At 42.7% G+C, this 23,872-nt stretch overlaps 2 protein-coding genes across 5 annotated transcripts; one reads left to right on the top strand and one right to left on the bottom strand.

The window, feature by feature from the left end:
- The first annotated feature begins 1,522 nt into the window (after positions 1-1,522).
- Positions 1,523-9,611, top strand: RPE65 (retinoid isomerohydrolase RPE65). Its single transcript, XM_009485563.2, has 14 exons — positions 1,523-1,533; positions 2,262-2,344; positions 2,726-2,876; positions 3,473-3,580; positions 3,671-3,812; positions 4,491-4,638; positions 4,928-5,009; positions 5,411-5,543; positions 5,666-5,805; positions 6,511-6,640; positions 7,496-7,610; positions 7,712-7,806; positions 7,923-8,034; positions 9,460-9,611. Exons 1-14 carry the CDS (start codon positions 1,523-1,525, stop codon positions 9,609-9,611), a joined length of 1,602 nt encoding a protein of 533 aa, XP_009483838.2.
- Positions 9,612-10,477: 866 nt separating this feature from the next.
- On the bottom strand, positions 10,478-23,500 carry LOC104033043 (methylcrotonoyl-CoA carboxylase beta chain, mitochondrial). 4 transcript variants are annotated; one of them, XM_009485564.2, is made up of 12 exons: positions 23,181-23,500; positions 21,390-21,586; positions 20,082-20,260; positions 19,062-19,142; positions 18,448-18,626; positions 16,760-16,952; positions 15,667-15,758; positions 14,591-14,747; positions 13,695-13,817; positions 12,923-13,071; positions 12,342-12,423; positions 10,478-10,665 (listed from the first exon to the last, which is right to left on the bottom strand). In XM_009485564.2, exons 1-12 carry the CDS (start codon positions 23,498-23,500, stop codon positions 10,582-10,584), a joined length of 1,836 nt encoding a protein of 611 aa, XP_009483839.2. In that variant the 3' UTR covers positions 10,478-10,581. The 4 variants fall into 4 exon arrangements, with proteins under 4 accessions (XP_009483839.2, XP_075566491.1, XP_075566490.1 ...); XM_075710376.1 differs by having other exon boundaries at positions 23,306-23,318; XM_075710375.1 differs by lacking the exon at positions 23,181-23,500 and adding an exon at positions 22,507-22,705.
- Between the last annotated feature and the right edge of the window lie 372 nt (positions 23,501-23,872).

A 23,872-nucleotide genomic window follows, 5' to 3' on the forward strand; every position in this document is an offset into this window, starting at 1 on the left:
GGCTGTCCTTCTCCTAACTGTTGCCACCCTGTCTGCAGGGCTGGATCGTGCTCAGTGCTGGTGAGATGCAGAAGGAGGAACATGTGGCTGCTGGTGTGTGGGGCCCGGGACATTTTTGGACCTCTGCATCCTGAGCCACTGGAGGAGGAGGATGGGGTCTGGGAAGATGCTGTCACCAAGGAAACACTGAATTTTCGTGACGTCAAAGATTAGGATACTGTTTTGAGTCCTTATCCTGGGGTTAATTAAAAGTCTTCATGTTATTTGCACTGCTAAGAGGCCGTGAGTTTGCATTGAAGTTTATATTGATTGTGTTTATTGCTAGGATGCTTCTGCAGCAAAATTACCATATAATTAAGGTGGTTTAATGTGAGGGGTTAATGGGAGGCCTCAGTCAAAGAGCTCATGAAGGCTCAACTCAGTATCCTGGTTTTTTGGTTAGAAGCCTTAGATGAACCCTCACTCCAAAATGAAATTATCTTGTAAAAGGAAGGAAGAAAGAAAAAAAAAAAAAAAAAAAAGAAACCACAAGAGAAAGAAGCCAGCTTTTCACTTAATGGTTGTAGTAGTCTGTGAGTGTGTAGAGCTGTCAACACCCTGTGTAAAAGTACTACTTTATGTGCATTAGACTTAAGAAATCTGCCTTATGCAGCAACTGTGCTGCTGGCATGTGCCACCATACTGAAACACGCTGAAGTAAAGCAAGGGGGAGGAGAGGAGAAACGATGGCCATAGGCAGACAGCGAGGTACAGCAAGAGCAGCCATCGCGGATGATGATGCTCCCTGATGCCCTCCTGGCTGGTGTACTTGTGGTCTTGCTGTACTTGTACCAAGGTGTTGAAGCTTGCAAAGGGTCTTCCACAGCAGCCTGGGATGGAGGAAAAAGCTGATGGCTGATGTGTATGGGAGGTAGGAATGATAATATTTGACATCTTATTTCTTAGTAGCTCTGATGTCATCTCATTTCTAGGTGAAGCACTGCGCCTCATTTTGCAGGCGGGCAGGTGCAGAGGAGTGCTCTGCTCCAGGGGATTGAGGTGGTTTTGCAGGAGGGAGCAGTTTCTGGCTGCCCTCCATCTGTGTTGGAGGTGGGAAGGTCTCCCTGCGGCACAGGGCCAGCGTTGTGCCCACCAGTGAAGAGCCGAGTGGCCGTGCCAAGCGCCCGGCATGTCACCCGGCGCAACTCCAGCACGCCCCGTTTCACTCCTTTCTGGTTTTTTTGGGGTTTTTTTCACCTTTTTTTTTTTTTTTTCTTTATAATCACTTCTGCTTGGGAAGAATTTAGGTCTCAGAAAAACATTCAAAGCCCTTTTTTGTGTGAACAGCAAGACAAAACCTCTCAAAGTCCGGGGAGGATTTCAGCGGTGAAAGCCTGCTCTGTTCCCGGGGTGTGCTCATTGGCAGGGGCGGTTTCGGGAGCAGGGCTCCCCTCGACAGGGCTCAGCGCCCCATAAATACCCAGTGCACGGCTGTCGCTGCGTGCTCGGCTGCCAGAGGCTCAGGTCCTTCATCAGGGAGAGAATGTACAGCCAGTGAGTAGTCCTGCGGGCTTTCCTCTGTAGGAGCAAGTCCCCGATCGCCGTCGCAGTGCAGCGTTGGCTGGGGGGTTGCTGTGAGGCTGGGGGTCAGCACAGGCAGGAGGGGAGGCGGAATTGGGGTTCTCTGCGTGTGGGCGTCTGAGCTGGTACATCCCATGCAGCAGCGTGATTCTGGTCCAGGGGGATAGGCTCACCTCCCGGTGCCAGAGGATGGTCTGTGCTTTGGAGGGGAAGGACAGTGGCCTGCACAGCCTGCGTCTGGGGTGTCTTCATGGGCTCTGCAGTAGATCAAAATTGGAACCTCACAAATAATTCTCAGCTACGCGCTCAAGTACACTTTGCTTGAAGAAAAAAGGAAAAATCCAAGACCTGGGAGATACAAGTTGGATTTTGCTTCCTGATGACTCAGGATATCCTGAATTTGTCCGCTGGGTGAGGGTGTTTGCCTGCAGGGCTGTGGCACCGGCTGTCCCATCGGTATTCCTTATTCCTCCATCATGGGCTCAGGCTCGGGGTCCGGGTGGTTTGCAGGTGGGTGTAGTAGCTGGCCAGAGCCCTCGGAGCCTTTCCCCCATGAAGGCTGGTGATTGTCCCTCCTGATGTCTCAAGTTATTTGCAAGTTGCAGATCAGTCTATCCAGAAACAAAACCATGTCTCTTGGCGGGGGGTGGTCCAAAGCTATCCCAAAACTGGGTTGACCCCAGGTCTGCTGGCCCTTTCAGAGTTGAGCATCCCGCTGGAGGCTACAAGAAGCTCTTTGAGACCGTGGAGGAGCTGTCCTCTCCGGTGACCGCCCATGTCACAGGTTGGTGTGCGCCCCTTGATCTCCTCCTGCCCAGCTTGTGTTCTTGGGAGCTCGTGGGCCACCAGAGCTTGGAGGCTTTACAAGGGCTGGAGCACAGGGTTGGAGGTAAAGGACCTAACAGGGCTGGCGTATTTTGGGGTAGAGGAAGGACAGATTGGATGGGCAATCTTTAGATGTTTCAATAGTGAATGTCTTGGTCTACAGTAGCTGTGTAGGTGAAGAAAACAGCATAGCTTAAAGAGCTCATGCATGTTTAAAAACCAAGTTTAATAAACACTAAAAAAATTTAGTTTGAAGTTTTGTTCTTTTTGTTGACACAATAAAATTACTTGGTCTGATTTGCCGTGGGCTGTGCACGTACCAATGCTGCACCTTCTGCAGGCAGGATTCCCACCTGGCTGCGAGGAAGCCTTCTGAGATGTGGTCCTGGCTTGTTCGAGGTGGGCGCGGAGCCCTTCTATCACCTCTTTGATGGCCAGGCACTCCTCCACAAGTTCGACTTCAAGGAGGGGCACGTTACCTATCACCGAAGGTACGTGGCAATTTTCCAAGCAAAAAAAAATAAATAACGAAGCATTTGCTCGACTGCAAGTGCTGGGGACAGGCTCTGCTGCCCAGCACGTGGGAGGCACCGGTTATTTCAAGTCCATGCGGTTATTGGAAGAGCTCTAACGGTGAGATCACTAAAACTGGCTGAAAATAACTGAAACTTACTCATAGTTAGCAGAAATGCAACTTTTTGTACAGATTACAAAACATCTGGAAGGGGAGAGGAGGGAGGGCTGGACGTAGCTGCAGCCAGTGACAGAATTACAACATCTCTGAAAAATTAAATGTGTTTTCAGTTAGAAGCTGCTGAGCTATCAGCTTTCAGGTGTTTGGTGCAGAACATTTAGACAAAGCGCAATATTTTCCATGAGCTTCGGTTCTCCGCTGGCCATCCCTTCCCAGTGCTGCGGTGGGGGGCGGTTGCTGGACTCCACGTTGCTCCAGATGCAATGTGAGGCTGCGAGGACCTGCAGCTTTCAGAGGTGTCATGAGGCTCATCACAAGAATATTTCTATTTTAATTGCTAGCCCATTGCAGTTTTACGGCTATACCTGTAACATACCTTCTCACCCTCCTCAGGTTTGTTAGGACTGATGCTTATGTGAGAGCGATGACAGAGAAAAGGATCGTGATAACAGAATTTGGCACCTATGCATACCCAGACCCGTGCAAGAACATCTTTTCCAGGTACGTTGGGCTTGTAGACATTGCAGTGATGTCCTGCAGTGCTTCTGCTTCCAAGAAGTCCCTGACTGCCTGTCCGTTTTCTCTGCTCAGGTTTTTTTCATACTTTAAAGGTGTGGAGGTCACCGATAACGCCCTCGTTAATGTCTACCCTGTTGGTGAAGATTACTATGCCTGTACTGAGACCAACTTTATAACCAAAATTAACCCAGATACATTAGAGACAATTAAGCAGGTGGGTCTTTGTACTGTGCTTCTAAATATGTGGAGGAGTAAAACTAAAATGAAAATGTTTAATAACAGCCTCTTACAACAAGGCAAGATTCGGGGTTTGTCAGGGAGATGATGCAAAAATGAAGCCAGCTGTGAGGGTTAATAAGAGCAGAGCTGGAACCAGCTTGTAAATGAACCCACTGCTGCTGGTCTGAGTAATATTTAATTAGGAGGCGATGGGGGTCCATGGTCCATATCCTTCTGCTTGGGCTGGGGTTTGCAAACTGGAGCTACACTGCAGGCTGGCCGAAGGGGACTGTAACTGGAGGGCTCCTACCAGAGCTTTACTGCTGCCTCCATTTACATTGGAGCTGAGCAACATTCAGCCTGCAGAACCGTATACAACGCAGAATGCATGTTTTGACGTTTTTCTTTGCCGTGTTACCAATGTCCAGCCTGCGGAGCCTTTCCTTTTGGACCCCAGGATCCCAAACCTCTCCCTGTAACTGTGTCAGCTCACCTGACCGTCTCAAATCGCTTGGCTTTGCTGCTCTTCTTTTCACAAAACGGATGGTGATTTGGGCTTAGAGAACTTTCCACTTCTGAAGTGAGGATGTATTGACCCGCGATGCCTTGCAGAGCTGGTGGCTTCCCATCTCCTGCCAAGAAAGCTCCTGACTTTCTGCATCTTCTTCTCCAGGTGGATCTCTGTAAATACGTGTCTGTCAACGGGGCAACGGCTCATCCCCACATTGAAAACGACGGGACGGTTTACAACATCGGCAATTGCTTTGGAAAAAACTTTGCACTCGCCTATAACATCATACGGATTCCTCCGCTTCAGGCAGGTCAGTTAATCCCGCCTCTGAGCGAACTGAGAAAATCTTGTCCCATAAATAATTTTTTATCCTCCAAATGAATTTCATCGTCAAGTTACTATTTTTTTTTAATCTTCTTTAGATTCTGTTCGCTTTTTTAAGTAACAGAAACGTTCTCTTGAAAACAATTATTTACGTGGTTTCCAGATCATGAACTGCCTTTGTGTTAAAGGCAGAAACTTGCTGGGTAAACATTACAAACACAGACTGAGTACGTATGGGTGAAACCCTGCATAACCCTTCCACTGTCCTGTTCCAGACAAGGAAGACCCGGTGAACAAGTCGGAGGTGGTGGTGCAGTTCCCTTGCAGCGACAGGTTTAAGCCCTCTTACGTTCACAGGTAATGTTTCATGGGGTCAGTAGACTGACAACGCAGGGTGGCTGAAAAGAGGGATGCCGCTCGCGTGTGCCACGCGGCATGTTCCCGTGGCAAAGCAGCTGCTCTGAGCAGTGCGTGCAGACTAACAGAGTCCCCTTTCAGTTCTGCAAGCACACAGAGGCGAGGTGCGCGAGTACAGCGCTGCTGGCGTTGCGTGCTCTACGGAAGTGGCGTGCAGGGCTTGTTCTCACACGTAATCAGCAAGTAAAATTAGGCGATTCACCAAAATCAGGATGTTTATAACCCTGTCATTTTAAGCGATGATCTGCATGCTATATTCAGTGCTTAAGAGGAACTACTACAGGTTTTTGTCCAAACTAACTACGGTGAGCTTGATGTGCTCCCTGTGTGTTTCCAAACAGCTTTGGGTTGACCTCAAACTACATAGTGTTTGTTGAAACACCGGTGAAAATCAATCTCCTCAAGTTCCTCTCCTCTTGGAGCCTTTGGGGAGCCAACTACATGGACTGCTTCGAATCTAATGAAACCATGGGGGTAAGCGGTGGGTCATACCAAACTGGGCTGTACTGGGCAGCCCGCCCTGGACTGGGAGGCCCATCATATCGGTTTCACCTTTGTTTCTCTGAGCCTACACCAAGCAGCTGCTTGCTTTTCAGGTCTGGCTTCATGTGGCAGAGAAAAAGAAAGGCAGGCTCCTCAACATCAAATACCGCACCTCAGCCTTCAACCTTTTCCATCACATTAACACCTACGAAGATAACGGATTTCTGATCGTCGACCTCTGCACCTGGAAGGGGTGAGCCTTAGTGGTGCCGAGCCTGGAGGCGGGCAAGGGTCCCTGTGGCATTGCGCCTCCCCACCCCCCACCCCAACCCCCACCACACAAACTGGTGGGGGTCAGCAGATCCCCAGCACCAGACACACCAGTCCCTGTGCTGGAATATCCCTTTCCTACTGGAATCACCTGTGGCACTCGCACTGACTCCCTCCAACCCATCTAAATATTCACATGTGGTGACACATAGACTATACAGCATGGAAGTTACCTGGAGGTGCAGAGAGCCTGTTTGAAACTCATGTTCCGAGACCTTGTTTGCTTTTATCTCTAATAAATGTTGGTGACTACCAAGGGCCGATGCTATTTCGGCTCCTGGGGCTGCAATGAGCAGGATCTGGTTGAGGTTTGAATGCTGCTTTTCATGTTAACACAGAGAAATGTGGCACCAAAATGGTGATGCCCAACCACGTGTTGGCTGCGTAGCCAGGAGACCCTGAGCTGAGGTGGTCCTGGCAGCTGCCGCAGGGCGCTCGGGGCAAAAACCAGCAGTTGCCAGATTTTCCTTGCAGGGGAAGTGGTGCACACGCACAGCTCGCTTCTGCCAAGGAGCTGGACCGGGACTCATCTTACTCCATTGAATCTTAGGAAAAAACAGCTGTATTTGAATCCCCTCACTTGCCAGTGACGCCTTTTGTTTCTGTCTGTGATCCCATTTTTGTGCAGGTTCGAGTTTGTTTACAATTACCTCTACTTAGCCAACTTACGAGCAAACTGGGATGAAGTGAAGCGGCAGGCAGAGAAAGCCCCGCAGCCCGAAGCCCGCAGATACGTGCTGCCCCTGAACATCGACAAGGTACCAGCGCGGCTCTGCGCTGCCACAGCTGCCAGCGGGGCTTGGCGACGCCAGTGTCTGCCCGACTTCTCCACAGGAATGCTGGCCAAGCATTGCTAGTGCTCTGCCTGACCCCATTTAATTCAAATTAAACATTTTAATGGGGGGGTGGGGGGTGGAACTTAAAGTGTGGGTCTTCAGAGAAATTTTTTATTTTCTTTAGCTGATCAATGTTACTCTATTATTTCCCATAAGTTACTGTTCAAATCAGAGACTGTGGGGCAGTGGTTAATCCTGGAGGGTGCAGCTGCTGGGAACAGAGAAGGGAGCAGCTGCAGCCCAAGTGCCTGTAGTTACATCCTGCAGCCCCAGCTCACAGTGTGAGGTCCATCAAGCAGCTGGCCTGGTGCAAAGCTCACTGGCTTGCAATTGCTGGGTTTTTTTCCAGCAACCCCGCTCATGGTCATCGGCGGGTGGGCTGCGGGCTGTCGGGGGGGATGCTGATGCGGAGCTGCAAAGCTCACGGGTACCCCTGCTTGCATTGCCAATCAAGCAAAAAGTGCAAGCCGACGTGGCAGCGCTTAATTAAAACTTCTGAACATCTTGAGGAGAGGAAAAAAGTTATGCATGTTTATGAGCATAGGGAAGGCTGACATACAGGCTGGTTTTAGCAATAGTGCAGTAAGAGTGCCTATCAATCACCAACTCAAAAAACAGAAGCAGCAGCCGTCGCCAAGCGTATTGCCATTCTGCAGCTTGATGAGGCTCTGCTGCACATCCCTGCCTTCGCTGTTTGATGCAGTTTGCAACAGATCTCTGCAAACAGACTAAGAAATCTGTTCCTCCATTTCTCTGGGGTATTTTCCTTTGTCCCAGGCTGACACAGGCAAGAACTTGGTCACCCTGCCCTACACGACAGCTACGGCAACGCTGCGCAGCGATGAGACCATCTGGCTGGAGCCAGAAGTTATTTTCTCAGGGCCGCGCCACGGTAAGAAGACAAACCTGAAGCACAGCCAGCGGCAACACAAGTACCCCCTGCACTCCGCGTCCCACTAATCCTCACACATATATGTTGTTTTTTTATTGTAGCCTTTGAATTTCCACAGATCAATTACAAGAAATATGGTGGGAAACCTTACACATATACATATGGGCTGGGGCTGAATCACTTTGTCCCAGACAGGGTAACTATCAATGGATGGGTGAGGCACATCTTTTCCATGAGCTTTCGGTTCAAGGACAAGAAAGAGTATTTCTGAGATGTGGGTTTTTTGGGCTTTTTTTTCCCCCCCTCCTTTAGCTTTGCAAGCTGAATGTTAAAACAAAGGAGACCTGGGTGTGGCAGGAGCCAGATTCGTACCCATCGGAGCCGATCTTCGTTTCCCATCCAGATGCCCTGGAGGAAGATGACGGTAATATTGATTTTATTTTGGTCAATGGTATCGCGATTTGAAAAGCTTGTGTCTGCTGGCCCCGGGGGTTGTCTGCAAGGCTGTGCCAGAGGCGGGCATGAGTAGAGCCCGCAGACAGCTCCCGGACGTGATGTACCTTGTTCTAACACTGGCGGGAAACTTCTGAGGAGAACATGGGGAAAATTAAGACTGAATGAAAACAGAGGAGAAACACCTCCAGGTTTAGATCATCTGTTGTCCTCACTTCCTAGCCCTTTTCCATCAGGAATTGCAATATTTAAAGAATTCCAGGTGGCAGAACTTTTTGTAAAACCGAACCTCTCTTAAACCAGGCATGTTTTCTATTCCTAACCCATACTTCTCGTGCAGGAGTGGAGTGAATTCAGGCTTTGCCACTCGAGCACACATAGTTGTATTCATGCCAAGCCCCGTGCGCATTTCTTCGCACATCCCCAGCCCTGTACCTACTTTTGAAGGCAAGTGGCAGCACTCGGCCTGAGAGGGTGTCCACTTATTCCCTGAATTCCTCATCTCTGAAAAGGATTATGTGAAGCTAGGAGAAGTCTTGGCTCTGCTGAATTTAAGAGCCAACTCACTGGTTTATTGTGAGCGTTTCGTATTTCATAGCCCAAATATTTCATATTTCAGAGCAAAATTTCATATTATCTGTTCCTAGTTCAGGAAAGGGCTTATGCAGGGGCACTGCAGTCCCACTAAAATGAAAAGGTTTTAAGCTTGTTCTTAAAAGCTTTCCTTAACTGAAGTAGACAACGTGCATTTTAGGAATATGTTTAAGTCTCTCTCCCTGGGACTTAAGCCCCTGCAGAAGCACTCTCCGAAAGCTGAGTTAACGCCAGGCTCCACGCTCACATTTCTGTCACCTTCTCCAAGGCTGTGTTTGATGCTGTCATGGACTGTGCTGTATGGTTGTTCCCATGTTCTCCTGCAATGACTGACCCCGAGAGTACACAAATGAACAAACAACCTAAGAGCTAGGATGTCCCATCCATTCCACATAGGGATGCCAGGATCCAGAAATGCATATCTTGGTCGCATTAAGCTTCAGAAGCGGAATTATAAAGTAATTCATAATGTTGAAAAAATTAATGGACAAATTGGATGTATATTGCAGGAAGTGACGTTTGTAGTCAGTCCCTGCAATAGCTCTTCATAGTTCCTTTTCAGAATAAAAACATTAAAAAGAAAGTCTATACTGTGCCAGGCTGGCAAGCTGATGACGGCAAGAACCCAAAATAGTATGAGCAATAAATAATCTGAGTCTACTTCAGAACTGATGATGACGCAATAATAATGGCATTTACTGGTGTCCTGTGCGCGAGTGGCTACTCCTACCTTGAGCGGCCCCAGAGAAGGGTACAGCAAGTGCACACCTGAGCCAGGCTTGTCATTTTTCTCACCTGCTAGGGGTTGTGCTGAGCATCGTGATCAGCCCGGGCGCAGGGCCGAAGCCCGCCTACCTCCTGATCCTGAATGCCAAAGACATGAGCGAGGTTGCCAGGGCTGAAGTGGAAGTGAACATTCCTGTGACTTTCCACGGACTCTTCAAAAGAGCGTGACCGCTGCCTGCAACATGTCGTGTTAGGTTTCTTCCAGCTCAGAAAAGGGGTGGTCTCCTTTTACAAGCACTCAAAGGACCTAAATTCCTTCAACATCACTTTTTATTTGTATGGCCACTTAATTAAGATTGAGCATTTCAGCTTTGTTGATGATTCTTCAAAACACTTAACCAGGTATTTTTCAAATACACCCTTTGGCATAATTTCAAGATGTACAGTGCTAAGAACTATACAGTTAAAACATAAATTTAGGGTGGTGGGGAGGATTTTTTTTGGTTTTACAAAATTAAACTTTGCAGCTGTGGCAGAGTTAAAGATGCATGAAATGGCACAGCATAAACTCAATACCTGTACACATGGTAACATTATGTAGAACAGTCTCTGTGCTCTGTTAAATGCCTTGAAAAGAGGTAATTTTTAGCATATACTGAAGGATTATGGATTTAAATCACCTCCTGGTCACTCCTTTAGTATCCTCAGAGCAATCTGAGTGAAGCCTTTCCATAGCTGCTTTGGAAATCTGAAGTGGCAGGCCCAAGGCTGTGTGGCAGGCAGCACTTTGTCCCTTACTAAGGCTGAAAACTGCATACACTATCTTCTTTGTTTTCTCTTTCCCATTTTTTTCTGTCAAAGTACAGTTTCTTAAGTTCTGGATTTCATACTAAAACATGAATATGAAAAAAATCAAGCAATTGTTACAGCTTGGGATGAATTTGCTTCCTTATTGTGCTATAGACTCCCAGCTTAATCCTTCCTTTTCACAAAATAAATTTTCAACTAATGTAGTAAGAGGCTATGGTTCAAAATACAAACTTATTGCTAATAGACTTAGAATCCAGGTTTGCTTGTTTGTCTGCAATGGTTTAACATTTTTATTAATGTTATCAAAGAATTAGAAAATCAGTGACATTAAAGATTTCTAGTACACAGTGCTAACTTTAAAAGGCTGATTATTTGAAAATGGCTGCAGTCACATTCTGATGACAGGATATCGATACGGAGATACGATCTGGTACTTCTGCTGTTCTATGATCTCTAAGCACTGTGCAATTACCTAATTAAAAACAAAAGACAATATAAGCAAGGGGCCTCTGAAACAAACAAATTAGTAAAACTTACTAATTATGTACTCATTCCGTAGTGTATTTGTTTTTACTTTTTGCAAAACAATGAACATTTAAAATGAACAGTTGTCGGCTGTAGCATTAGGGGAAATACACGTCAGCGTAATGTACCACCAGGGCAGGGGAAATGTAATGGAAGAAGTGTCCCCAGGATCCCAAAGTTTATGCATTGCATACAGAGACCACTAAACCATTTTAAAGTCACTGTGGTGACAAGAGAATTACTTTTGGAACACTGGGAAGCTATTTTGCTGTAAAACTCCAATGAAAATATATTACGTGATAATCCATTTCTATTATTACGTAGCTATTTCCAATCGTATATCAAAAATTAGGAGAACACCCTGCTCTTCTGCATCCACCTTTTTCTAAAACATCCTCTTTCTTGGTGTCTTGTGACAACAGGGACTGAAAATACAGAATTGGGTTTGGTCTTTAGAAACAAGATAATTCTCCTTTAAGATTTTGTTAACTTTTATCATATGGTGCATATAATAGTCTCCTTTGCCAAAACCTTTTGTGTATCTTGTTTGAAATCAAGAGTCACGATAAGCATTGTCCCAATTTCACTGTTCATATTCCACTGCTACTGGAGCACAAATTGTCATTTAAAGCCAATTAAAAAAAAGCATGCTAACGAACTGAATGAGCATGTGCTGCCAGTTCAGACAAAGCTAAACATAAATTCCATCTATCAGCAAGAACTGAGATAAAGTAGCAAAACAATATTGGAAAAAAACAGCTAAACATGCAAACATGAACTGGGGTGTGCTGCTGAAAATTACATAAGAGTAACAACAACACTGTCACATTTTCTTTTCATGTGTAGTTCAGTTCCTAGAGAGAGTGAGTCTCTGGGCTCTAGAACTAGAAAATGCTTCTCAGTGCTCTCCAGTTAAAGTTCCCATAAACTCCACAGAAAATATTTAACATCTATGTAGTACCATAAATATGTACCATATTTTGAAGGCTTAATTGATAGCAGGCTGTATTTATGATCTTTAAGTAAACAAGCTTCAGAAGTGCAAAGAACATTAAGTATTGCTAATAAACAATATAATAAGGAAAAATAGAAGAACAAAGGTGGCGGCTTTCAGAAAACATCTAATGGAGTGGACGTCTGCCAACTTAGAAAAAAATAAGACGACAGGGTGGGGCACATCAGAAATATAAGCAGCATATTACAAGCACAAAGAGAAAGTAGCAAAAAGAAACATCCTAGGACAAAAGAATGGAAACAATGTGAATGGTGAAGAGCCTGAACTTAAAAGAGTGAAGATATGGCTGATTATGCAAGACCAAAAAAGAAGGGATTCAGATACAGAATCAAATGGTAAAGTCAATTAAGAGGCTCAGTGAGGAAATACTGTAGTCAAGTAACCAGAATTGAACAGAAACTTTTTGGATAGCCTAATAGGGAAGAGAAAAGATGAGAATTGCAAAACCAAATGCCACAGAAAATGGAGTAAGAAGTGGGAGACCTGGTTCTGGGAATCAGCACGACGCTGACCTTGAATGAGTCATACGCTTGCACATTTGCTGCAAAATCCTTTTGAGATCAGAGGATAAAACGTACTGTAAAGAACATGTATGGAAAAAACCCTACCTTTCTAGTATTTTGAGGTAGAATTACACCATCATCCCAGAGTCTGGCAGAGGAGTAAAATGCACTGCTTTCTTCCTCTAGCCTGGAGAACAGAGAGCATTAGACAAGCTTAAAAGTACAAAAATGTAATAAAAAACATCAGGCCAGTAAAACAAAATCATAGATGAAAAAGGCTTATACTTCAGTCTCAAGTGAATGTGCAGGACTACTGCTAAAATTAATTAGAATCCAGCAAATACTACATAATAGATCTGATCATTCTGCAGTACACACCATCCTCCACATTCAGAAGATCACCACTGTTTAATATACAGCAGATTATCTTGATTTTGGGTTGTATCGTTTCAGGGTTGTTTATTTTCTGGGGGGTGGGGGTAGGTTTTTTTTTGTTTGTTTGTAAGTCAAACATTTGTGTTTGATCCTAAGAGCAGATGTGGAATTACATGGAAATTTAAAATATTTTTCAGTAGATTCAGGTTTGCTTTGTTTGGGATGTGTTGATCTGTAAGATGAACAAAAGTAGGCAATTTAACTAATTAAATCCCAGTGTAACTGCAAGGGTTTTTATTTAATGTCCTTACTTTTCTTTCAGACGTTTTAGCTCTGATTCATCTCCTGTACAGTCATTGTCCCCAGCTTGTGGGACTGTGGAGAAATGCCTTGAATCCACAAGAGCAATTCTTGCATTAGGCCACAAGAACAGAAAGTTTGGACTGAATGATCTCCCGCACTGCAAAAAAAAATGCACAGTACAAACTCATTGAAATTAATCACAAAAAGACGGCTGTAGGATGACACAATCAAGTGCAACGCAGAATGTAATACGGTTTAATTTGTAAAGCATTAATGATACAACCCCTTTACCATTACAGCTCCTGTATCAGTAGAGACGCCCTGCAGTAGCAACCATCACAGTCCCCACTGCCTTCAGTATTGCTATTTTATTATTTCATTTTTCCTCCAAGCACTTAGATGTCTAATTCTGAGCAAAGAGCCCTATTGCACTTACTAGCAGCATGAACAGCACACATAGTAGCACAAGTAAAGGAGATGTGCTCCTTGATCACTGAAAACAAGCAGCATTTGCTGGGAAAAAGACAGGATTGGCTCCAAGTAGGGACATTTTCAGATAACCTGTTTTTTAAGAACTGGCTCTAGGTTCTTAGATGAAGACCAAATTTTCTGTAACCACAACCTGTGATGCATTTCTTACTTTAAAAGTAGTTAAAATAATGAATTGAGTTAAATGTCTGAAACAACAGCTGATTCTGTTTTTAAAACAAAGTGCTGTGTAATCTTGGTAAAGTGTAAAACGACTATCACCAAACCCATCAACATTTATGCTACCCATACCATAACATAACTTTCGCTCCCGTAACAGCCACCAATTACAATGGTTATTTTGGGAACAGCAGCACAAGCAACAGCAGTCATCATGGAGGCCTGGGCTTTTAATCTGTTGGAGTGAGCCTCTGCCTGAAATGACAATAAATATTTTGGATCCTTTAAGTCTTTCTTCTAGATTCCCTCCGCTCCCACCAAACTTGTATTTCTAAAACATTTATTTCTTTCTGTATGATCATTTCTTCCACAACAGTAAGACAGCATCATTAACTACCATAGCCCATTATGCACTTATTTTACAATCTAAATCAGCAAAACAATTATAACCAGTGTGCAAAAACGCACGATACAGTGCAACCCTGCCTCTCCCATGCATTAGCAAAGCTCAGATACAATGCAATTATTCCAGGCTTTGTCTTAAGTGCTGGTGACGGTTGGGAGGAACACAGCTGCAGAAGCAGTCTCTGCTCAGAGAATCTAATGTAGGTTTTACTGTAAGGCTCTCTGTAGCCCAGGATAAAACATACTGTAGTTTAATGCCTTTTCTTTTGATACCACTGTGCTCCACAGAAAAACAGACATTTCTCTTTTAGAAAAGCATCGACAGGTTGTATTTCAATGTAAAAAGCACTATCACTTCCAAGTTTTACAGCTTGCATGCCAGCTGGACAGTACCATTCTAGATAAGCACAGAGGCCTGCTTAAAATTAGAATAAAATGAGAATGCTAATGGAAAGATTGAAGAACAAAGTAATTACAAAACTTCTTGGTTTAAACCATCACGAGTGGTTTTAAAAAAAAAACAACTGTTTTCCTAACAATTAATAATTTTCAAAATGTAATCTTAAACAAAACAAGAACTAGGCGTTACTTGAATTAAGCATATTGAACTAAAAATGCCATACCTGTGAGATGCTTGTTGGCTCTGCTGTATGTGGAGCAGTGTTTTGGAAAAAGAGGATGGGAACGCTCCGCTGACTGCACAGCTGTACAAAATGGCTACCCTTGAGAGAAGCATCATGAGACAACTCCCCATTGTTAGCCACTATCCCCACCAAATGCCTACAAAACAGATACATGAACGTTTTCACCTTTGAACCCCAGAAATTACGAAACTGTAGCTCATAATGTTCTGAAGGATGGAAACATAAATATCTGTACACACACACAGAAATTCAGAATGTAAAAGGATGTACTTACACACGCCATTTCATTCAAGGACCCTCACATACCTAACAAACAAGAGGTCTTACAGCCCTCCTGATACGTAAAGCATGGAAGCATTAACACGGATTAATACCCAGAGGGCAGGTAAAGCTATAGATGACCTGTCAGAGTTTACACTAAAAGACAACGTACAAGGTGCCAGGACTCTGGGCTCTCTCCAATTCCCGTAACATACAACATAACAGTTAATCTGAAAAGTTTGTACTTCAAACCTAAAGAGGCTCTAAAAATATATTTTTCTACCTTTTTTTTTAAAATAAAAAAATTATGATTTAACTGGGATGTTGTATGCTTCATGAATGTGTTAATAATACACTCTGATCTGAATTATGCAAGCTTTTATTGTATGGGTATTATCCCATCTCCATCACATGGGAGAAGGGATGATAGCTTTCAGCTCAGTTTGAGAAAGAGCACTTTTAAAGATGCTGTTTCTTATTTCTTAAGGAATCTGCTGAGACTTCAGTGTTCCAACTGTCTGGCTAGCAGTTTTTGTGAACAAACAAATCATTTCACAAAGTCATGAAAACCATTCATTTGTAATCACTCTCTGCTGCTATTGGCCCGAGACATGATGAATTCAGAGCTCAGAGACAGAAGATCAGGCTTTCTAGAAGTATTTTATTCCCAATTATTGACTGATTCAGAACTTTGTAAACATTGTTACTGGAATATCATAAAACCTGATGATGATATGAAAGCTATTTAGACAAATATGTCCATACATTTTGATAGTGAAATGTTATAGCCTTACCCTTCCACATGGCCAAATCCTGTTACTAATGTTGTTCCATAATTTGCCTTGAATTCCTGGAATCTGCTTCCATCCATCAGACGGCTCAGAATCTGCAAAGAAATATACAGTCTTTACTACAGAAATTTAGGTGAAAATAGGACAGTTCTGCTAAAAGACACACTCTGTTTAAATAGTAAGGAGACTTGTATAACGCAAGAAGTCAACCTAAATGAGCACAGAGGCCCTGTTAGGTCTTACATTCTGCTAAATACTCAATATGCACAAAACATAGAATTTGTGTTTACATTTGGTTACCAACCATGTATTTTGGGCCAAAGTTCAACTCCAAAATTATTTCAGTGTTATGGAGCACAGTTGTTCACGTGCATAAAAATGTCAAAAACCTGGCATGTGCAGTTACAGTTTGTGTGCATAAGATACATTCAGCAGCTTTTTGCTCATGCTTTTTTCAAACACAGTTTAAAAGCTGCCTTCAAAGCTACACTGCTTTCTACAGCCAATCCCCTTAACTGTAGGAATTTACCCCTGGAAAAGATACTGGATTCACATCCTTGGAGACTAAATCTCTTCTAGAACAACACAATGAAAATAGCATGGGCAGTTCTGCACGTCTCTGGTTATGTATTAGTGTCTGTCCCAGCCTCAAACAAGTTTAATTTGAGCTTGGTTATTTTTCAGGCAGTATTTTCATTAGGCATTAAGTTACAAAATAGTCTTTACTTGAGGGGGAAAAAAAAAAGGCAGGGGGAGGGGGAAACAGAACACTAAAGGGGTGCACATTCTCAAGGCAGCCAACACAGTACAAGACATACGGACATAACAGCATCTCAAACAGTGCATGGAAACAGATGAGGATCAGCTGGCATAATCTGTAATTATCTTATTTCTAGCAGGTTTTCAGCTTAAATATTTTCTATCATTCTACAGAATTGTTGTCATTCTGCTTTGCTGCAGACTCAAGATAGTTTGGCAACTGATTAGGTAACAAAACAGAATATCTCAGGTACTTCAGAGAGAACTGCCTGTTAATCTGGAGCTATTAGACAGAGCAGACTGAAAGGATGAAGGAATACAGGATCTGTCACCTTACCAATTTTACAGGAAGAGTACACCTATAATCTCTCGGTGCCAGTCCCAAGAGCTCATCAGAACTATACAGAGGACTGTCATGCTCTGTGACCTCCTCTGGCAGTGGATCATAATTTAATGTAGAGATAACATTTCGAATACATTCATAGGCTTCCTTTTCTGAAGATGCAAAATGGTCACTACAGCCACTGACTCTAGGAGAGAGAGCAACATTAATTAGTATTGAATTAATGAAATCAGAATTCTCATAGAAAACCCAAACTAAAGGAAAAACCTTAATCTGTACTGTGACTCTCCAAACTCCCTGAAAATATGGTGTGATTTTGTTCTTGTATGAATGAGCTGAAAGCAGTTAAGTCAGTAGAATTTCTGAGCAATCCAACCCAAAAACAAATTCACAGTACAAAGTTCTTCCCTGTGACCTTTGTGTTTACCTATATTACTGAAAGACCTTTGAATTTATTTTCATCATGATGACGTTGCAAACAATATAATAAAGGGAAAACAAACTTTAAAAATTATTTCAAAATAAGCACTTTCAGCCTGGATAGAAAGACAGTAACTTATTATGGGTAACACAGCTGACTGTCACACTAGTATTTGCTTTTATGAGAAAGGTATGGAATCTAGTTACCATACACACAGCACAGAATGCCAAGAACAAAGAAGCAAAACCACCCCTTTCCTCTATCTAGAAGGGAATAACTATTTTGACAACTACAGATATTTCTGACATAGAAAAATAGCATTAAATAAATGGTTAGATGGCTACTATCAGGTTTATTTCCTGCTTGCTCATCTCCTGCTATGAACAGCAGAGGCAGCAGGCTTTCCATTTTTCTTCTTTGCTTCAGGTACTTTTACAAGCATTCAGATTCTTCTCTGCAGTGAGTTTGTCTAGTGTCTTCAGAAGCAGACAAATGGAAAGAAGTCATACCACCTCTCCACTCATCAGTTTAGGGGAGAAAAGAGAATTTCTTATGCATTTTCCCCATCATCACAGTATTTGAATACTCACGATTATTTTTTAATATTTGTATCCTGACAATGTTTACATTAGGAAAAGAAATGATACCATCCCTCTTCTACAGCTGGTCCCTCTGAGGCACAGAGGAACTGACTCACCTGAAGTTGTTCAGAAAGTATGTGGAAAAATGGGGAACCAAATCCAGATTTGTCCAGTCCCTGCTTCACCCCATAACACCACTTAAATTTTACTTCCATTTGGCTGATCTAACAATACCCCAGACTTGAGAAGGAAAGCAAACAGTGTAATAATAGGTTCCACTTTTGGCCCTGATCCTGACCTCCGCAGTTACGTGAGATTTCTATCAGAACGTGTGTGTGTGTGTGTGTGTGTGTGTGTGTGTGTATAGTGGAAAGTTCCCTTGGACAGTAGTAAAGCTAAAATTACAATGCCATGTTACTTTTTTCATTTCAAAGAGTTATATCTAGCCCCATGATACTCCCACATATATAACTGAATGCCACCAACCTTTATAATAATTCAAGTATCATTTCTACTGGTTTTTTTTTTTCCCCCCACTGCCTGTTTTTTCAGTCCTTGAGGACCATATTGTATCCTGTCACTGGAGTACCTTCATTCACATTATTTTAAGAAGAAATGACAGTTTCTTTAAAGCTGAGTATGCTGAATTCTATCCTATTTTTAAGACTTATTTCACATACTTAGAGTGAAGTTTAGCTCCTCCTAGGTCCTCAGGAGAGACATCTTCTCCTGTAGCAGCTTTTACCAGAGGTGGGCCAGCAAGGAACAGTGTACCGATTTTATCTATAATCACAGTTTCTTCTGCCATGGTTGGAACATAAGCACCTCCAGCTACACAGGTGCCACACACCACTGACACCTGAAGGACAAAGAAACCAAAACAAACCAAGATGCTGCAGAGAGGACAATGGAAAGGCAAAACCATTACATTTATTTCAGAAACGTTCAAGAGACTAAATTGCAGCTTGGGGAACAATGAACTAGAGATATAAATACCAGCATGAACAAAAATACTGGTTTTGAGAGAGTTCTATGTTTACCCTGAAAAAACCTAGTGATTTGATGCTTTTCCACCATGATCAGTCTGTAAACACTTAGAGGATCCTTAAGGCTGAAGTATTCTGTTATGTGAGATACTATTTGAATCTCCCTTTTCCACAAATAGAAAAGGTGAGCTTTAGAAAATGTTTTGCATGTTTGAGAGTTGTTCTTAGAATCTGTATTGGAACAAAACTTTTCAGAACTCTACTGATCACATGTACTACACTTACTTGTACTCCAAATGACACTGTACCTGAGGGATTCTCATGGCAGACATTACTGCTTCATTGTAGAAAACTCTGCCACCGTGTGACTTGTCAGGAAACAGCTCTGACTGACGTTACAGAGAAAAGACAGTGAGTTTCAACATTAACTACAAAAGCCAATGCTTCCTCTTCACTCCATTCATTCACAAACACATTGTAACCGACTCCAGGAAGGTCACCACTAACAATCATACCTAAAACTTTCATACACAGCATTCGCTATGGTATTTATTCCCATTATACATTGCACAATTCCACAAAAATACCCATGTGTTCCAAAAGCAGAAGTAAGTTTCATAATTTTTTGTGCATCCAATTTGTTCTACGCAAACTGGGACCGTAAACATGGAGAAGGGGAAGCTCATGTTCATACCTGATCTGTGAAATGACTTCAGCACAGTTTCCCTTTTTACTTAGTTTTCAATACAGTTCCTTAAGTCAGGTAAAAACTTTTCCTATGTGTTTGCTTTCAGTCTGGAGAAGGAACTACTATAGTCTCTGTGATAACATGACCTCTGTACTTTGGAAAGTAACCTGTGCAAATTCTCCTTTTACAGTAAGAATTTCAAAACCTACATTTTTAAAGGCCATGGAAATTACTGCATTACTATCACAAACTTTACAACAAAATGCAGAGTAATTTTACAGATTCTGAAGTTGAAAATAGAAACTTCAAACAACATACGAATTTATTAAAGACACCAAAGCATTTCAGCACACTGAGGAATACCCGTGCTTGGTCAGTACTTTGTCCCCCCACTGATATTCAAGTTTCTGAACCTTCATTAGATGCTAGACGTAAGGTTAGCCATAGTCATCACCACTGGTACGTATCTTCAAATCATCTCCCAGACTCCAATTTGTGGACAAAACTCAACTGAAGTGTAACAGACAGTGAAACTCAACCAGCCAAGAAAACAAAACATAAATCTGCGATTTATTACTAAACATTAGTATGATTAAAATAAACATAGGTATTTTCTTCTGTGAAGTGGTTCTGATATTACCTGTAGTGGTAGAAATGCTCCCCCACTATCAATGAGGTAGACAGATAACAGCCTGTTCTGCATGGCTATTTCTTGAGCTCTTAATTGCTTCTTCACTCCAATTGGATAAACAGTTCCGCCTTTCACAGTTGCATCATTTGCCGTGAAGACACACCAGACCCCACAGATTTTGCCAATTCCTGTAAGTGGTACCACAGATACTTATCAGGACTCTCTAAAATACCATAGACAAAACAAGGGGGGAAAATTATAGCTCGGAAGTTCTTTTGGTAATACTGTATCAAGAAGCTGCAAATTAAGTTGCAAATATCACACAGCCAAGAAATCTACAGCTCTTCTCTGGAATAACAAACTGAAAGCTAGTGACATTTTAAAAAAATCTAAATGGCAGAACTCAAAACAACCTTACTTACTCCTGGTGACGACATAAGAGAAAAAAAATACATAGTCTGACTTCCAACTCTTGAGATAACAGGGAAGGCAATTAAAAATTACCTATATAAAACAGAAAAATCTAACAATCTGCGACAAAAGATAGAAATTCATACTCTGTTCTTCTAGTTACTTTTTGAACTGGAACTGCTCTTCAAAATGCAATGAAAAGACTTGGCTATAATTTGAAAAATATTACAAAATAAATGTCACAGATGCTGTGTCACACAGTAACTTTTTCCCCTTTCCTTTAACAGACAACATTGTATTTGACACATTGTTCTAAATTTTTTGAGACAAAAATCAGTAACTGGTTAAGCAGAAGAAATTACTAAATCTAGAAGAAATGAAAGAACTTTTTTTCTTTAAAGGTTTCTCCCAGATTACCGAGCAAAGGTCACAAATAATACAGCTGTGGCTGAACTCTTTCACGTTCGGAGCTGCTACTGGCTAGAACTGATGTTCACTTTTCCTAGGAAAGCACATTCTTAAGATACTGAAATATTCCATAAACCTGATTACATGCATCCTTTTTCCTTTCCCAGTAAGAGCAAACACCTTCACTTCAGTGAGTAAGGCTGGTTAGTATAGGAAGGTGTGCAGCACACACATACTACAACTAACGTACACTGCCTACAATCACTTACTCATCACTGCCCCCAAACAGCATCTCTCAAATTATATTAAAGGATCATGTCAGTTCCAAACGCTTCTTCCTTCTGGGCTGCATCGCCAACATGGGCTGCTCAAAACAATACCCTCAACCCATATCCATCTTTAGATCTAACACAAATGATACTTAAATATATGAGCAATGAAACAAATGAACTTCATCAATTTCCCATTACATATAATATTACATTTGCTAGCAATTACCAGTAAGGCACCCAGCAGCAGGGACATCACCATATGGCATATTGAGGCCTGCCAGCGGAGACAGCTCAAGAAAAGACTCATCATCGAGTAGCAACTTCAGGCGTTCACGAACAAACAGCTTCTTATTTCTCTGAGTATGACGCAAGATGGCATTTTCTCCCCCTCCTTTACTGACCATCTCTAGCAACTCTGAATATCTGATTTAAAAAACAAAGTTTCAATTAATGAAAACCACCTTTACCTACAGTTAGTATACTTAACATAGTACTAAATATATTGCGCAGTTTTCATATCAATAGTATCAGAATGAAGATGAATTTGCATTTTCGGATTATTGTTTCTTACAAAGTGTAATAAAAAGCAAAGGTTTGTTATTTAAAGCAAACATTTTACTTTCATTATTAAAAAATTGTCTAATAAAGACAAAAAAAGAGTGCAATAATATAAATATTCTATCTGTAATTTATGTTCATAGCTAGTAGACATTATTAAATCCATGCCCTCCCCTGGGTGTTGCCCATATACACCCAACACACAGTACTTCACAATATATAATCATATTTAATCTCTGCCAGCAACCCCATGAGCAGAGTACTGAGAAGGGGCTGATCATCAGCAACCAAAGCTGACTTTGAGAGATGTTGCCCTACAACAACATTAACCTATAAACTTGCCACTATTAATAAGGCTATCATAATTGCTAGTCCTAATTCAGCATGGACATTTACCTCCATGTTCCAACCACTCTAGGGAAGAATCCAGTCAAGGGCTTCCTCCTTCACTTTCCCTCAACAAGTTTATCTGACAAAAATCAGTAACTGGTAAGTAGGATAAATTACTAAGTCTAGAAGAAATACAGAGTCTACAGCACAGAAAATATACTTTAAAAGTAGCGAACACTGCAGTGTCACTACAATCATCGAGAGAGGAAGTGACCACCAATGTTATCGTCAGGGCAGCATCAGGTACAGATAAAGAACTGAATAAACTCTAAAAAAATGTGGTATTGAATAATTCTGGTCTTAAATAAACCATGTTCTTTCTTTATGTAAAGTATTTTTCACCAAGACACATCATCTTTAACTAAAAATACTGTTTGACATAACTATTTACGCACCACTTTGTACGTGACTCCATTATCTTGCTGTGGCTTCCTGCAGATTGTGGAGATTGAAAAACCTCAGGAGAAAAAAGCTAAGGATTTTTAATAATGTCGTAAATGCCACCACAGGAGGGCAGAAGTGTGTTTTCCATAGCTTTGCTTCCAGCTCATGTGTCATTCCTCTGAACAAAGGCCTTTGAATTTTTGCCATCTGATCTTTAAGGACAAACACATGAAATACATTTTCCTGCTTTTATCAGTGAATCACGATTAATTGCAGTAACTGTCACCTACTTTTTCAGGAGGGATCTGTAAATGTGTGAGTCACCATTTATGTTTTGCATTCAAAATCAAACATGAAACAAATTTTATGGTGGTCTAGAAAAAACTACTTCTTGGCAGTATATGCAAAACAATGTCACATGGCACTACTTTAAATACAGTCTGCACCTAGGTTTAGGCATTTCAGTCAACATTTAGGCACCTCTTCTGGGGGGCTGACATTTAAAAATTTACAGTCCTGATCCTTGCAAAATTCACTCTGCAGAGAAGCTAGAGAAAAGAGCAGCAAGGAAATTAGTTTAAGCTTCAAAATGGTTGGGGGGGGGGAACAAAAGTGCCTCTAAGTAACTCTCACATCATCTCACAAGCAGCAACATTTTTAAAACACCACAAAACCAGTTTATTACCTTTTAATAACAGCCTCACTGTTCCTTAAATTTTCTTCAAACACATGTCGATACACAGACAGGATACGTCCATCTAAAACAGGGTAAGTTTTTGCATACCGTCTATATTTTGCTTTATTACTTACTAAACGGCAGGGAAGCATGTCGCATGTCCTTTTCAACCCCTGATTCTGCAGTATGTGTGCGGGTTGTTTACCATGACACAAGTCCTTGTACTTTCTTTCGAACATGCGATTTAAGGTTTGTAACCTTGGAAGCAGCGGAGATGTGGCGTTGGGGGGCAGTCTGCCAAGGGCGCACAAAGTGGCAGTGTTCCACATGACCCTAGGAACTGAAGGGAGAAAAAAACAGCATTTATTGCCAAAAATTAAACTCCAGGTTCCCTCGACAGACGAGGCAAAACAGACACCACACCTCAGGCCGGGGTCGTGAGGGAATACCCCCGGTTCCCGCCCTGCAGCACGCACCCTGCCCGGGGAGGAGAGCCCCGGGAGGCGGCGGCGGCAGCGCCCCGAGGCCCCGCGGGGCTCCGGGGACGAGCGGGGCAGGAGAAGCCGCCGGGCCCGGGCCCGGGCCCAGCCGAGGCCTCCGGGACGCGGCGGAGGCGGGGCCGTGCGGCCCCTGAGCGCCCGTTCCCGGGCAGGAAGCGCGGAGCCGCAGACCCTGCGGCGGGGCTCCCGGGCCGGCCCGCC

The sequence above is a fragment of the Pelecanus crispus genome, chromosome 5 (genome assembly GCF_030463565.1).
Source record: "Pelecanus crispus isolate bPelCri1 chromosome 5, bPelCri1.pri, whole genome shotgun sequence".
Taxonomy (NCBI): domain Eukaryota; kingdom Metazoa; phylum Chordata; class Aves; order Pelecaniformes; family Pelecanidae; genus Pelecanus; species Pelecanus crispus.